General features: G+C 39.8%; 1 protein-coding gene and 1 non-coding gene across 13 annotated transcripts in view; one reads left to right on the forward strand and one right to left on the reverse strand.

Moving 5' to 3' along the window:
* Positions 1-13,147, reverse strand: part of CFAP54 (cilia and flagella associated protein 54) — a 313,162-nt gene that overhangs the window by 171,895 nt on the left and 128,120 nt on the right. For all 12 annotated transcript variants that reach the window (XM_044941473.2, XM_044941468.2, XM_044941474.2 and 9 more), the window contains 4 exons: positions 10,665-10,895; positions 8,195-8,337; positions 6,131-6,312; positions 4,355-4,582 (listed from right to left, as the gene is read on the reverse strand). In XM_044941473.2, coding sequence (XP_044797408.2) covers positions 4,355-4,582; positions 6,131-6,312; positions 8,195-8,337; positions 10,665-10,895 — 784 coding nt within the window. The remainder of the gene's footprint in view (positions 1-4,354; positions 4,583-6,130; positions 6,313-8,194; positions 8,338-10,664; positions 10,896-13,147) is intronic.
* TRNAC-GCA lies at positions 10,213-10,284 on the forward strand. The gene has a single exon. It is a non-coding gene; the product is annotated as a tRNA-Cys (tRNA).

The raw sequence follows: 13,147 nt of genomic DNA on the forward strand, positions 1-13,147 counted from the left end.
CCAAAAAAGATGTCCTTTTAATTATAGGGGACTGGAATGAAAAAGTAGGAAGTCAAAAAACATCTGGAGTAACAGGCAAATTGGGCCTTGGAGTACAGAATGAAGCAGGGCAAAGAGTTTTGCAAAGAGAACACACTGGTCATATCAAACACCCTCTTCAAACAACACAAAAGAAGACTCTACACATGAACATCACCAGATGGTCAACAATGAAATCAGATTGATTATATTCTTTGCAGCCAAAGATGGAGAGCTCTATACAGTCAGCAAAAACAAGACTGGGAGCTGACTGTGGCTCAGATCATGAACTCCTTATTGCCAAATTCAGACTTAAATTGAAGAAAGTGGGGAAAACCACTAGACTATTCAGGTACGACCTAAATCAAATCCCGTATGATTATACAGTGGAAGTGAGAAATAGATTTAAGGGATTAGAGCTGATAGACAGAGTGCCTGATGAACTATGGACAGAGGTTCGTGACATTGTACAGGAGACAGGGATCAAGACCATCCCATGGAAAAGAAATGCAAAAAAAAAGCAAAATGGCTGCCTGAGGAGGCCTTACAAATAGCTGTGAAAAGAAGAGAAGTGAAAAGCAAAGGAAAAAAAGGAAAGATATAAGCATCTGAATGCAGAGTTCCAAAGAATAGCAAGGAGAGAGGAGAAAGCCTTCTTCAGCGATGCAAAGACACAGAGGAAAACAACAGAATGGGAAACACTAGAGATTTCTTCAAGAAACTTAGAGACACCAAGGGAACATTTCATGCAAAGATGGGTTCGATAAAGGACAGAAATGCTAAGGACCTAACAGAAGCAGAAGATATTAAGAAGAGGTGGCAAGAATACACAGAAGAACTGTACAAAAAAGAGCTTCACGACCCAAATAATCATGATGGTGTGATCACTCACCTAGAACCAGACAGCCTGGAATGTGAGGTCAAGTGGGCCTTAGAAAGCATCATTACGAACAAAGCTAGTGGAGGTGATGGAATTTTAGTTGAGCTATTTCAAATCCTGCAAGATGATGCTGTGCAAGTGCTGCACTCAATATGCCAGCAAATTTGGAAAACCCAGCAGTGGCCACAGGACTGGAAAAGGTCAGTTTTCATTCCAATCCCAAAGAAAGGCAATGCCAAAGAATGCTTAAACTACCACACAATTGCACTCATCTCACACTCTAGTAAAGTTATGCTGAAAATTCTCCAAGCCAGGCTTTAGCAATACATGAACCGTGAACTTCCAGATGTTCAAGCTGGTTTTAGAAAAGGCAGAGGAACCAGAGATCAAATTGCCAACATCTGCTGGATCATGGAAAAAGGAAGAGAGCTCCAGAAAAACATCTATTTCTGCTTTGTTGACTATGCCAAAGCCTTTGACTGTGTGGATCACAATAAACTGTGGAAAATTCTGAAAGAGATGGGAATACCAGACCACCTGACCTGCCTCTTGAGAAACCTATATGCAGGTCAGGAAGCAACAGTTAGAACTGGACATGGAACCACAGACTGGTTCCAAATAGGAAAAGGAGTACGTCAAGGCTGTATCTTGTCCCCTGCTTATTTAACTTATATGCAGAGTACATCATGAGAAACGCTGGACTGGAAGAAACACAAGCTGGAATCAAGATTGCCAGGAGAAATATCAAGAACCTCAGATATGCAGATGACACCACCCTTACGGCAGAAAGTGAAGAGGAACTAAAAAGCCTCTTGATGAAAGTGAAAGAGGAGAGTGAAAAAGTTGGCTTAAAGTTCAACATTCAGAAAACGAAGATCATGGCATCTGGTCCCATCACTTCATGGCAAATAGATGCGGAAACAATGGAAACAGTGTCAGACTTTATTTTTGGGGGCTCCAAAATCACTGCAGATGGTGACTTCAGCCATGAAATTAAAAGACGCTTACTCCTTGGAAGGAAAGTTATGACCAACCTAGTAGCATATTCAAAAGCAGAGACATTACTTTGCCAACAAAGGTCCATCTAGTCAAGGCTATGGTTTTTCCAGTGGTCGTGTATGGATGTGAGAGTTGGACTGTGAAAAAAGCTGAGCGCCGAAGAACTGATGGTTTTGAACTGTGGTGTTGGAGAAGACTCTTGAGAGTCCCTTGGACTGCAAGGAGATCCAACCAGTCCATCCTAAAGGAGACCAGTCCTGGGTGTTCATTGGAAGGACTGATGCTGAAGCTGAAACTCCAATACTTTGGCCACCTGATGCGAAGAGTTGACTCATTGGAAAAGACCCTGATGCTGGGAGGGATTGGGGGCAGGAGGAGAAGGGGACAACAGAGAATGAGATGGCTAGATGGCATCACTGACTTGATGGACATGAGTTTGAGTGAACTCCAGGAGTTGGTGATGGACAGGGAGGCCTGGCATGCTGTGATTCACGGGGTCACAAATAGTTGGAGACGACTGAGCGACTGGACTGACAATCCATCTTGGTGAATGCACTATGTGCTTTTTTTCCAACCTCCCTCAATGTACTATACATCAGTGCTGACACTAACTACCCCACAGTTAGGGTCAGACTCCACAGGCTTAAGGGTCAGTGCTCACTGGAAATGCCAGTCACAGGTCCTCTGGCACCTGAACTTCTGACTGACCAGTTGTAAACTCAGGTTCAGTAATTTCCTAGAATGACTCAGAACTCACTGACACAGTTTTCTTATAAAGGATATAACCCAAGAACAGCCAAATGCAAGACGGGCCAGGTCTGGATGGGTCTAAGATAAGGCATTTCTGTGACCTTTCCTTATGGACTCAGGGCCTGAGATCTGCTTGGTACATCAATGTGTCCACCAAGCAGAAAGTTCTTCAACCTTTGGGTGTCCAAAGTATACTCTGAATCTCTGTTATTTGGTGTATACACATTAATGATTAGTATATCTTTCTGATTGAGCTTCTTCTCATTGTGAAATGTCTCTGTCTTTCAAAATACTTTTTGACTTGAAGATCATTTTATCTAATATTAATATAGCCTCATCAACCTTTCTCTGCTAACTATTTTTGTAGTATCAGATCAGATCAGTCGCTCAGTCATGTCTGACTCTTTGCGACCCCATGAATCGCAGCACGCCAGGCCTCCCTGTCCATCACCAACTCCCGGAGTTCACTGAGACTCACATCCATCGAGTCAGTGATGCCATCCAGCCATCTCATTCTCTGTCATCCCTTTCTCCTCTTGCCCCAATCCCTCCCAGCATTAGAGTCTTTTCCAATGAGTCAACTCTTCGCATGAGGTGGCCAAAGTACTGGAGTTTCAGCTTTAGCATCATTCCTTCCAAAGAAATCCCAGGGCTGATCTCCTTCAGAATGGACTGGTTGGATCTCCTTGCAGTCCAAGGGACTATAATTCTTCCAATTATTGTTTTATTTTCAATAGATTGTTTTATTTTCAATCTATCTGTTTCTTCATATCTAGAGTGCTTCTCTTATGGACAAGTACATGTCTCTCTTTTTTTAATCCAGACAATCTCTGCCTTTTAACTGGGGTATTTAGTCTATTTATATTTAATATAGTTATTGATATAATTGGGTTAGGTTATTTATCTTCTATTTGTTCCATGTGTTTGTGTTCCTCTTTCCCTGCTTTCTTTAGTTAACTATTATTTAGTTTTCCATTTTAGTTTTAGCCTTTATCTGGCCTTTTAGCTATATCACTTTTTTTGGTAGTTACTTGGGGGATTATTAAATGCATACTTAACTTATCACATTCCACTTAAAGTTAATACTGTATCACTTTATATTTATATAAAGTTTAAAAACTTATTCAGTTTCATTTTATTTGCCCTCCCAGTCTTTTGTACTATCATTATCATACATTTTACATCTGAAAAATGTTATAAACCCCATAATTCAAAATATTTATGTGTTTACTAATTTTTAATGTGTTTAAGATATATGAGGTTTGCTTTTTTTTCAGTTTTATTTTCATGATTTAAACCACAGTGTGGTAGATTTGAAATGGCTGCAAATTCTACATCTAGAGAAATAGAACAGGGACTAAAACAAGTATCAATCAACGAGCTACATGATCTGTTTTAGGGTCTGTTTTTTTCTCTGTCAAATGATTGCTGTGAAGATTAAATGTACTTTGGTTAGTTTCTGTAGAAGCTGGAGCTCAATAAATGCTACTTTCTTTTCCATTTAATAAACTGATTTTCAGGCAGATATTTGTAATTAACGTCAGTGCACATTATATACTGTGAACCAAATAACAAAGCAAATAAAATTAAGACAAACCAAAAAACAACTCAAGAAAAATATAAAATTTCTACTTATCCCAAGCTGTATGGTACACAAAAAATATTGTTAATCAACTACAATAAAGAGAATTGCCCAAATACTCTTACCTTAATAGAATCAGTATTCTGTAGTTCTATTAACATGTCAATAAGTAATTCTGCTCCCAAATAGAATGGTAAAACAGAGATACAGAGGAAACTATCCTGGCTAATAGGAAATGTCTTATACAGATCCACTGCTTGTTTATGCAGTATTTGTAGCTCCTGAGTAAAGTTCCAAAGGGCCCGACAGCAGTTCTGAAGCAGAGTCCAATAGCCACCACGATGAGCAAGAACCTAAGACAAGCACAACATTCAAAAGATGCCAAAGTTACAGATCTCTGAGTGACTTCACGTCTCTGCTGATATTCTAAGTCAGTAATAAAAGTAACCAACACCATTTGTTATATGCTACTTACAGTGCTAGACACCGTGGTAAGACATTTATATTCTAATATAACATTCTATATAACAACTCCTATGAAGAAAGTATGCACTAGTATTCTCATTTTACAGATGAGGAAATGGAGGCATGGGGCTAACTTGCCCTGGGTTATGACTCTACTAAATGATGAGCTACGACTCCAACATGCCCATTGTTCTAAGTGCTGGGAATGTCTCAGTGAGCAAGGGAAACTGGGCCTGACCTTGTGCTGCTTTTGATTAGGAAAATCCGACACTATTAAGCAGACATATCAAAGTACAATTTCAGGGAATGATAAGTGTTATAAAGGAAATTAAAGTAGAAACTACTCACCCTGGGAAGGGTGAGAGGACAAGGTGGTCAGGAGAGAAGTCCTCTCTAAGGAGGTGACATATGAGCAGAACCCAGAATGCTGAGTGGAACAAGTCATATGAAGGACAAGGCGGGGTTATCGGGAGGAGAAGGGCATTTGGGGCTGAGGGAACAGGAGGTGCAAAGTATGGATGGGGAGCCTGAGGACTGAAGAGGGAGGTTCTAAAGCACGCTTAGTGCTTTCAGAACCACAGAGGGGAGAGTAGACTGCACCAGGGAGAGAGAGCTGAGTTCTGAGAGGTAAGTAGGACCCAGACCCTCCAGGCCCTGAAGCTGCTAGAAAGGAGGATGGGATGCATTGTTAATGCCCATGGGAGATGATGTGAGATGACTTTACATATTTTAAAAAGTCATTCTCTACTCCATGAAGAAATATGGGAACTTAAGTCTTTCTTTCTTGTCCAGAAACGATAGATTTCTTCTCATCTCTTGAGAAGTTTGATGTACCTCTGCTTCTTGCTATGAGAAAAAGGAAATTAATTTCTTTGTAGTTAATTCCTATTCTGAGTTTAATAATCTATCAGATAACATTTAAGAAGGAAAAAGAGAAAAGCAGTTGAGAGAAGATACAAATAGCCTGTAGAAGCAGGTCAGGGGCAAGGGTTAGGGCTTTCCTATATCTAGAAAGATCTTCCCCTTTCCTAGAGGAGAGAAAGGAGCATGTGCTGCCCAGGAGGGAGCAACAGTCTAAAGAGGAACCCCTGGTCTCACTGGAGAAGCCCATGTCCCAAGTGTGGCTAGAAAGCAGCAGAAGGGTGTCTGAATATTCAAGGAGACTTTGTAGACAAGGACAAAGGGCACCTCAGCTCTGGATGATTGGATGACTAATGACTAAAGGGGTTCACCATTTCCCTCACAACTCTACCACTCTACTACTGAGACCTCAGTGCTGTGGCAAGCCTCACGGATGATTGATACAAAATCCAGCAAGTTTAGTCTCACTGTTGAAATCAAAATTATGAATAATAAGGAAATAAATATATCACACATGCCCAAATTCATGGGCTGAGATTCATGTCCACTACATTAACAAAGAAGGACCAACTTACCATTGCTCTCCTGCAATATAAAAAGATTTTCATAAAATGATCCAAGAGACCCACATTTGCAGATCGATCCTTTTCTTTACTGCTAAGTCCCGACTGAGAGTCTGATTCATAAACCGTTTGGGTCTTGGAAACATTTTCACCACTCATTTTGGAATTAAGAAATGCCAAAAATTCTTCAGCATCTACAGTATAAAAATAAAGTATAAAGTTATTGAAAGTAGAGAGTTAAGCTTCAGAAAACACAATAGGTGACTAGCATCAAATAAATAATTCAGATAACAACTGCTACCTTAGTTTGGAGAAAGGAGAAAATTGTTATGGATGCGATGAACCAGGGAAAGTTTCCAGAGAAGGAGGTGCTTAGATTAGCTCTTAAGGGTGAATCATGATTTAGCTGTGGGGGAAGAGTATGGAGAGCATTTCAGGCAAAGATGATTGGCCAAAGGAATGATGCAGAGGTAGGAATGTCATGTTTCAGGGGAGAAGAATGACAGGATCCTAACTTCCCTCCAAACAGGCTATTCCCTGGACACATACACTGGAAGATGAGGAGGATCTCCTGCAGTTAGGCAGTGCAGCAACCCTGATCACTCATCCTCCCGTTGCTGTGCTATAAAAACCACAGAGGACTTCTGCCACAAACATTCTCTTATTAGAACTCTGCATTAAACGCTAATTCTCAATTGCAGAATCTATTGTAAATTTCATAGGAGGTCTTAGGGAGCTAGTTGAAAAGAAAACTCAAGAAAAAAAAAAAATATATATATATAGTAGTCTACATATGAAAACTCGGACTCTTTCTATGTCTAGGGAATTTACTTTTAAATACTTTAATAGTCATAGAATGACATGTAGGTACCAGTAAAACTACACCCCAGAAGAAATTAAAAAGCATGTCAAGTACCTCAAATACGAATCAAAACTCCTGGGAAAGTTAACCAGCATATGAAATAGTTTGTCCCGCAATAAGCCAAACAGCATTTAAAGTGTCATTTTTTAAAAATCTATATAAGAGGGTTTGCAATAACATAAAGATATTGGAGATAAATGTTTGCTCGTGAAATGAGTGGTATTCAAGGTAGGTGATTACTCAGGAATAGTGTCATCAGTGCAACACCCAAACAGAGCCCTGCTCACATACATCTCTCCACATCTTGGGAGCCCTTGTCACCTGACCAGAAGACAGTATTGGCTGGTCCTACCATTAGAATATTATCTCATTCATCTTGGAGTAAACTTTCATGGAAGGTACTGACTGAAGATCCTAAGGCAAGATCCTGAGTACAACTAGAAAGCAGCTAAATGATGCTGTCATGCCTGCTTGCAGCAGTATATTTGGTGGAATTTTTCCTGAAACTTGCGTGCATGTTCAGTCGCTTCAGTCATGTCCGATTCTTTGCGACCCCATGAACTGTAGTACACTAGGTTCCTCTGTCCATGGGATTCTCCAGGCATAGATACTGGAGTGGGTTGCCATTTCATCCTCCAGGGGATCTTCCCCACCCAGGGATTGAACATGTGAGAGCAGGCAGGGCTAACATTTGTTGAATGACCCAGTGAGTGAATACACAAAGGGCCTAGAACCAGGCACGGTATATTATCGATACTCAGTACAGGTTCTGAGTGGATCCCATAGGTTCTGCCTCCAAAAGGCATTCTTTCTGTTTATGTTTCTCCATCTTCACCAATTTTGCCTCATCCAAGCCTTTATCACCTGAGAGTAAGTTTTCACTTACTTTAGCTACTGAAGGCTATGAATATTTTTTAAAGAACATTATATTTGTTGAATGGGCAAATTGGGGTAGGAGAAAATTCAATATAAATATTTCCCAACATATGTGATGATATTCTAAAAATGCAGTAAGTTAAAAATAGAGAACAAATAAGAATCTTCTACAAAATACCACAACTCAACAAAATTTCTAAGTCACTGGAAAATGATCCATGTAACTCAGTGTCTGTTGGGGTGCATGTCAGGGAACATGTGTTTGTGTATGTGTGTGTTCCATTTGTGAATAAAAATATCTAAAGACAATTTGATAGTATATAACGTATTTATTTTACCTGATGGTAAGTGAGCCTTTCTTTTTTTAGCTGTAAGAAGGAAATCAAGCATCACTTTATAGTTTTCTAGAGTCATTCTTCCTGTTGGTAATACTGTTCCTGAATTATACAGTGAGAACATAGTAGGGTCACATGATCGGAAACTGCAAAGGGAAAAAAACTCACTAAAAAAACAATAGAAGCAAAATTGAATTCTGTCAAATACTAAATAAATAAATAAATGTTTCAATGAAATTGGATTTAGCACCACGTTACCCTGATACAAACCTGAGTGAGTGAAAGTCACTGAGTCGTGTCCAACTCTTTGCAACCCCATGGACTGTACTCCACTAGGCTCCTCTGTCCATGGAACTCTCCAGGCAAGAATACTAGAGTGGATAGCCATTTCCTTTTCCAGAGGATCTTCCCAACCCAGGGATTGAACCTGGGTCTCCCACATTGCAGGCAGATACTTTACCATCTGAGCCTTTCAGTCATTGTTTAACTATCATGCTGCCAAGTAATGATGCATGAATGGTCATGTGTGATTGGACAGCCAGAGAAGAAGAGTTCTCCATGTCCAGAGGATAGTAAGGAAGCCCATCTGATCTGAACTGTTTTCCCTTTCAGAGCCTCAAAAATGGGTCACTTTGCTGAAAGTTTTCTCTGTCAAGAAATCCAAGTACTTCCTAAATGCTAACTTGGTCTAGTCCACATAGACCAGAATTTTATTTTAACCAAAACTCTGGAGAAACAGAAACTGAGTTCAAGTTCCTTGCAGATTTCAACCTGCATATTTTATCGCTGGATTACTGAAATAAATACCCTCTTAATTCATATCCCTATCATCAGTCTCTCCTTCCTCCAATCCATCCAGTATTTCGGTATCAGAAAAATTTCTTATCGTAGCCCTGTTTAAAAAAAAACCTTAAAATGGTACATAAATTAAAATTCAGATTTATAGACAGTTAAAACTATCCATGTTCTGGTACCGACATTCTCTTCTGATCATTTCTGACCACTCCTTTTCAGATGCCCTAGACTCTGGTCAGACCACTAGGGGCTCCTGTCCTGAGTTTCCTACCTGGGCTTTGACTCGTTCTTCCATCATTCTGGAAAGCTTGTTTTCTACCTGCATATTTTAAAATCTTGCCTGTCCATCAGGACCCAGGCCAAGTAGCTTCTCCTGTGAAACCTCTTCTGGTAGTCTCAGCCAGTAGAAAGCCTCCTTCCCAGGTACAAAGACTTTATACCTAAAAGGTGTAGTTCACCTTTTACCTTTATTGACTATTATTTGTGAACATTTATGAGCCACTCTATCAGATTCCAACTTGTAGATCCTGTTCATCTCAGAATGCACCTCACGCCTACCTCAGTACCTTGTTTCTAATAAGTGCTCAATGAGGGTTTTGTTTTGGTTTTGGCTGTGCTGAACTTCCCAGGTAGCTCAGCGGTAAAGAATCTGCCTGTCAAGCAGGAGACACAGGTTCGATCCTTGGATTGGGAAGATCCCCTGGAGAAGGAAATGGCAACCCACTCCAATATTCTGTGCCCACTCCAGTATTCTTGCCATGGACAGAGGAGCCTGGTGGGCTACAGTCCATGGAGTCACAAACAGTTGGACACAACTTAGCCACTAAACCACCACCACATGCAGTTCGTTGGATCTTAGTTCTCCGACCGGGATCAAACCCCTGCCCTGTGCAGTGAACGCATGCAGTACTAATAACCAGACTTCAGGAAATTCCTTCAATGAGTAGTTTTTTTTAATGAAAAACTCTGGTTACATAAAGTTGCTCTAGTTACATGGTATTCCGTATTATGTGTTTATCTTATATTTTTACATCCCATTTTATCTCCTCTAACATTTTAACCAAAAATAAACAAGAACTGGAAAATATCTTTTGAGTTAATGACAGAAAGTGTAAATTATATAAGAAAGTATGACCTGTGTTTATGGAGGCTTAAAATATACCTCTAATGAAACAGAGATTTGCCTAAGGCCTACTAATATTTTGGTTACTATACAGTTAGGGGGATCCCTGGTGGCTCAGTGGTAAAAGCATCTGCCTGCAATGCAGAAGATCCAGGTTCGATCCCTGGGTTGGGAAGATCTCCTGGATAAGTAAATGTCAACTCACTCCAGTATTCTTGCCTGGAAAATTCCATGGACAGAGGACAGGCTATAGTCCATAGGGTAGCAAAGACTCAGACACAACTGAGAGACTGAGCATGGAGAGGTACAATTAATATTAAACTTCTCTTGGAAAATTCACCTTCTCCTTTCCCTGAAAGCTATATTGAATAACATATTCAAATGTATGTAAATTAGTACTTCATAAGTACTTATATCCAGCACTTGTTTGGGAAAGATTCTGAGATAAGAAATTTTTAAATATACCAAAGTTATCATCAGCATTGGAGCCCTGAACATACAAATACTATCCATGTTTTTGAGACTAAAACAGTATTCATTGATAATATACTATACCTGACCATTATCGGTGAAGAACCAAATTTTATCTTTGTACGTTCCCCTAGCTTTGTTAAAAGCAAGTTGAAGTGTGCGCTTGCCAGATACAGATTCATCTGAGCTTTCCAGGGCATCTCCTCAAGAAATATTTGATGGAACCTCTTCTTTTTAACATAACTTAATATTAAAGGATTCAAGTTTTCCACCAGGAATCGATGTGCTACTTTTCGAACATCAGCTCTCTTATTTCTGTAGAGGGAAAAAGAAGTTTTGCAATTACAAGAACTTTTAGACATAACAAAGAACGGTCCCTGTCTATACAAAATACAGCAAGAAATCACTTGCCTGTCCTTATGCAAATGTTTCTGGCTTATTTGTCATGTCCTTAGTGCTAAAAATGTGAACCAGGACAATGAAGAAGGCATGAGGGTAAACACTGAGGACAAGGACACTACAAATTGCCTTCCATTCTCTCTGCTGTCTGCGTCCTAGGCCCAAACCAAACAGCTTTTCTTTTCCGTCACCGAAAGACCACTGAGATTAGACAACCAAATTATAAGGTAATGTTCACATTCATCAACTAACTTCAATATTAAACAAGAAAATCATTTCTCTGTTCTTTTCCTTAAGGAAAAGAAAAACAATGGAGCCAAATTTTTCCTATCATTATCTAGATTACAGAGGAAATAAAACATCAGTCAACTCTACATGCAATAACTTCATACATCCATACCCAATGTGCTCTGAAAAACACTAATATCTCAAGTTTTGGCTAATAGTTCAGATTTTAAGGATAATACATATTCAATTTGTTTCAAATTATTTCTATCAAAATCTCAAAGTAGCCCATCTAATTTCATAGTTACATAATTGTTTATATGGCATGACTTTATTTCTTCAAAATACTTAATCTTTTTTTTAAAACAGTTGACGATGTTGCTGCCCTCATTCTACCTGATTTATACTGGAAAAGAGGGGGAAAAAGATCTCAATTTGTAAGTTAAAGAATCTTGCTCACTTTAAAAGATAACAAGTATGAATCTGAGTCAACACACACACACAGAAATAAAGGAAGGGAAATAGGGATGGATGGATGCAAGGAAGGAAGGAAGGAAGGTAGACCTTGCTGCACTGGAAGCACAGATATTCTAGAGAATAAAGGAAGGAAGGAAACTATTTTTGACATGCAGTGTTGATATTATCATTCAGTGTGGAGTTATTCTGTATTCGTTGGTGACTGACTTCCTTTGAATCCAAGGTTTTCTGAGCTTTTTGCTGTTGTTTGGTTATCTTTGGTTAGCTTCTCTGATAGCTCAGTTGGTAAAGAATCTACCTGCAATGCAGGAGACCCCAGTTCGATTCCTGGGTCAGGAAGGTCTGCTGGAGAAGGGATAGGCTACCCACTCCAGTATTCTTGGGCTTTCCTTGCGCTTCAGCTAATAAAGAATCTGTCTGCAATGTGGGAGACCTGGGTTCAATCCCTGGGTTGGGAAGATTCCCTGGAGAAGGGAAAGACTATCCACTCCAGAATTCTGGCCTGGAGAATTTCACGGACTACAGTCCATGGGGTCACAAAGAGTTGGACACGACTGAGCAACTTTCACTTCACTTCACTTCACTTGGTTGTCTTGGTAATGTCATGTGATTTCCAAACAGAAATGTTTTAAATACTTCAACCCTAAAAATTAAAACTATAATTTCCAAAATAAAAGCCAATCTTTTTCCTGTGTGAGATGGTTGTGAAAGTGAATTCACTCAGTCGTGTCTGACTCTTTGTGACCCCATGGACTGTAGCCCGTCAGGCTCCTCCATCCATGGGATTTTCCAGGCAAGAATACTAGAGTGGGTTGCCATTTCCTTTTCCAGGGGATCTTTCCATGTGAGATGGTTAAGTCACCTCAAGAGGCCAAGGAGAGTGACCGAACCAGAGGCATCTTCCCTGCTAGAGAGGGTGGGATGGTGCAAGGAGACAGCTCTCGCTTTCGCGTTAGGATTATTTTGAGCTGGAGGTAAATGAGAATCAATAGATGCAAAAGGATGCCTTCTTGGAGATGCCCTTATTTAAGGGGAAATAGAAACTTCTGAAAAATATGAAGAATGCCATAAAACTCCTCTCCTGGGAAATTTTATGACTATGAAGAGGGAAAAACAGCACCTAGATGGACCTGCCCAAACAAGTCTTACTCCATTCGTTTTCTCTCATATTTCTACCACAGTTTGCTGCCCTTGAAAGCCTACACCCCTGGTCACTCTACTATAAATTCACTGTCCTTTTGAAGATGCCCTAAGCCCAAATCCTAACCACCCCTTTGAGTTACTCATCACTGAGTTCTCCCATGCATAAGCATATGTTAATAAACCCCTGCTGTTTTTCTCTTGTTCATCACTCTTCTGTTAGTCTAATTTTACCAAGTTCCAGCTGGAGAACTTAGGAGGGTAGAAGGAAAACTCATTTTTTCTTTTTGCCTTAAGTCTCAGTGAACCTGTTTTAAAAAATGAAT

The sequence above is a fragment of the Bubalus bubalis genome, chromosome 4, assembly GCF_019923935.1.
Source record: "Bubalus bubalis isolate 160015118507 breed Murrah chromosome 4, NDDB_SH_1, whole genome shotgun sequence".
NCBI classification, from domain to species: domain Eukaryota; kingdom Metazoa; phylum Chordata; class Mammalia; order Artiodactyla; family Bovidae; genus Bubalus; species Bubalus bubalis.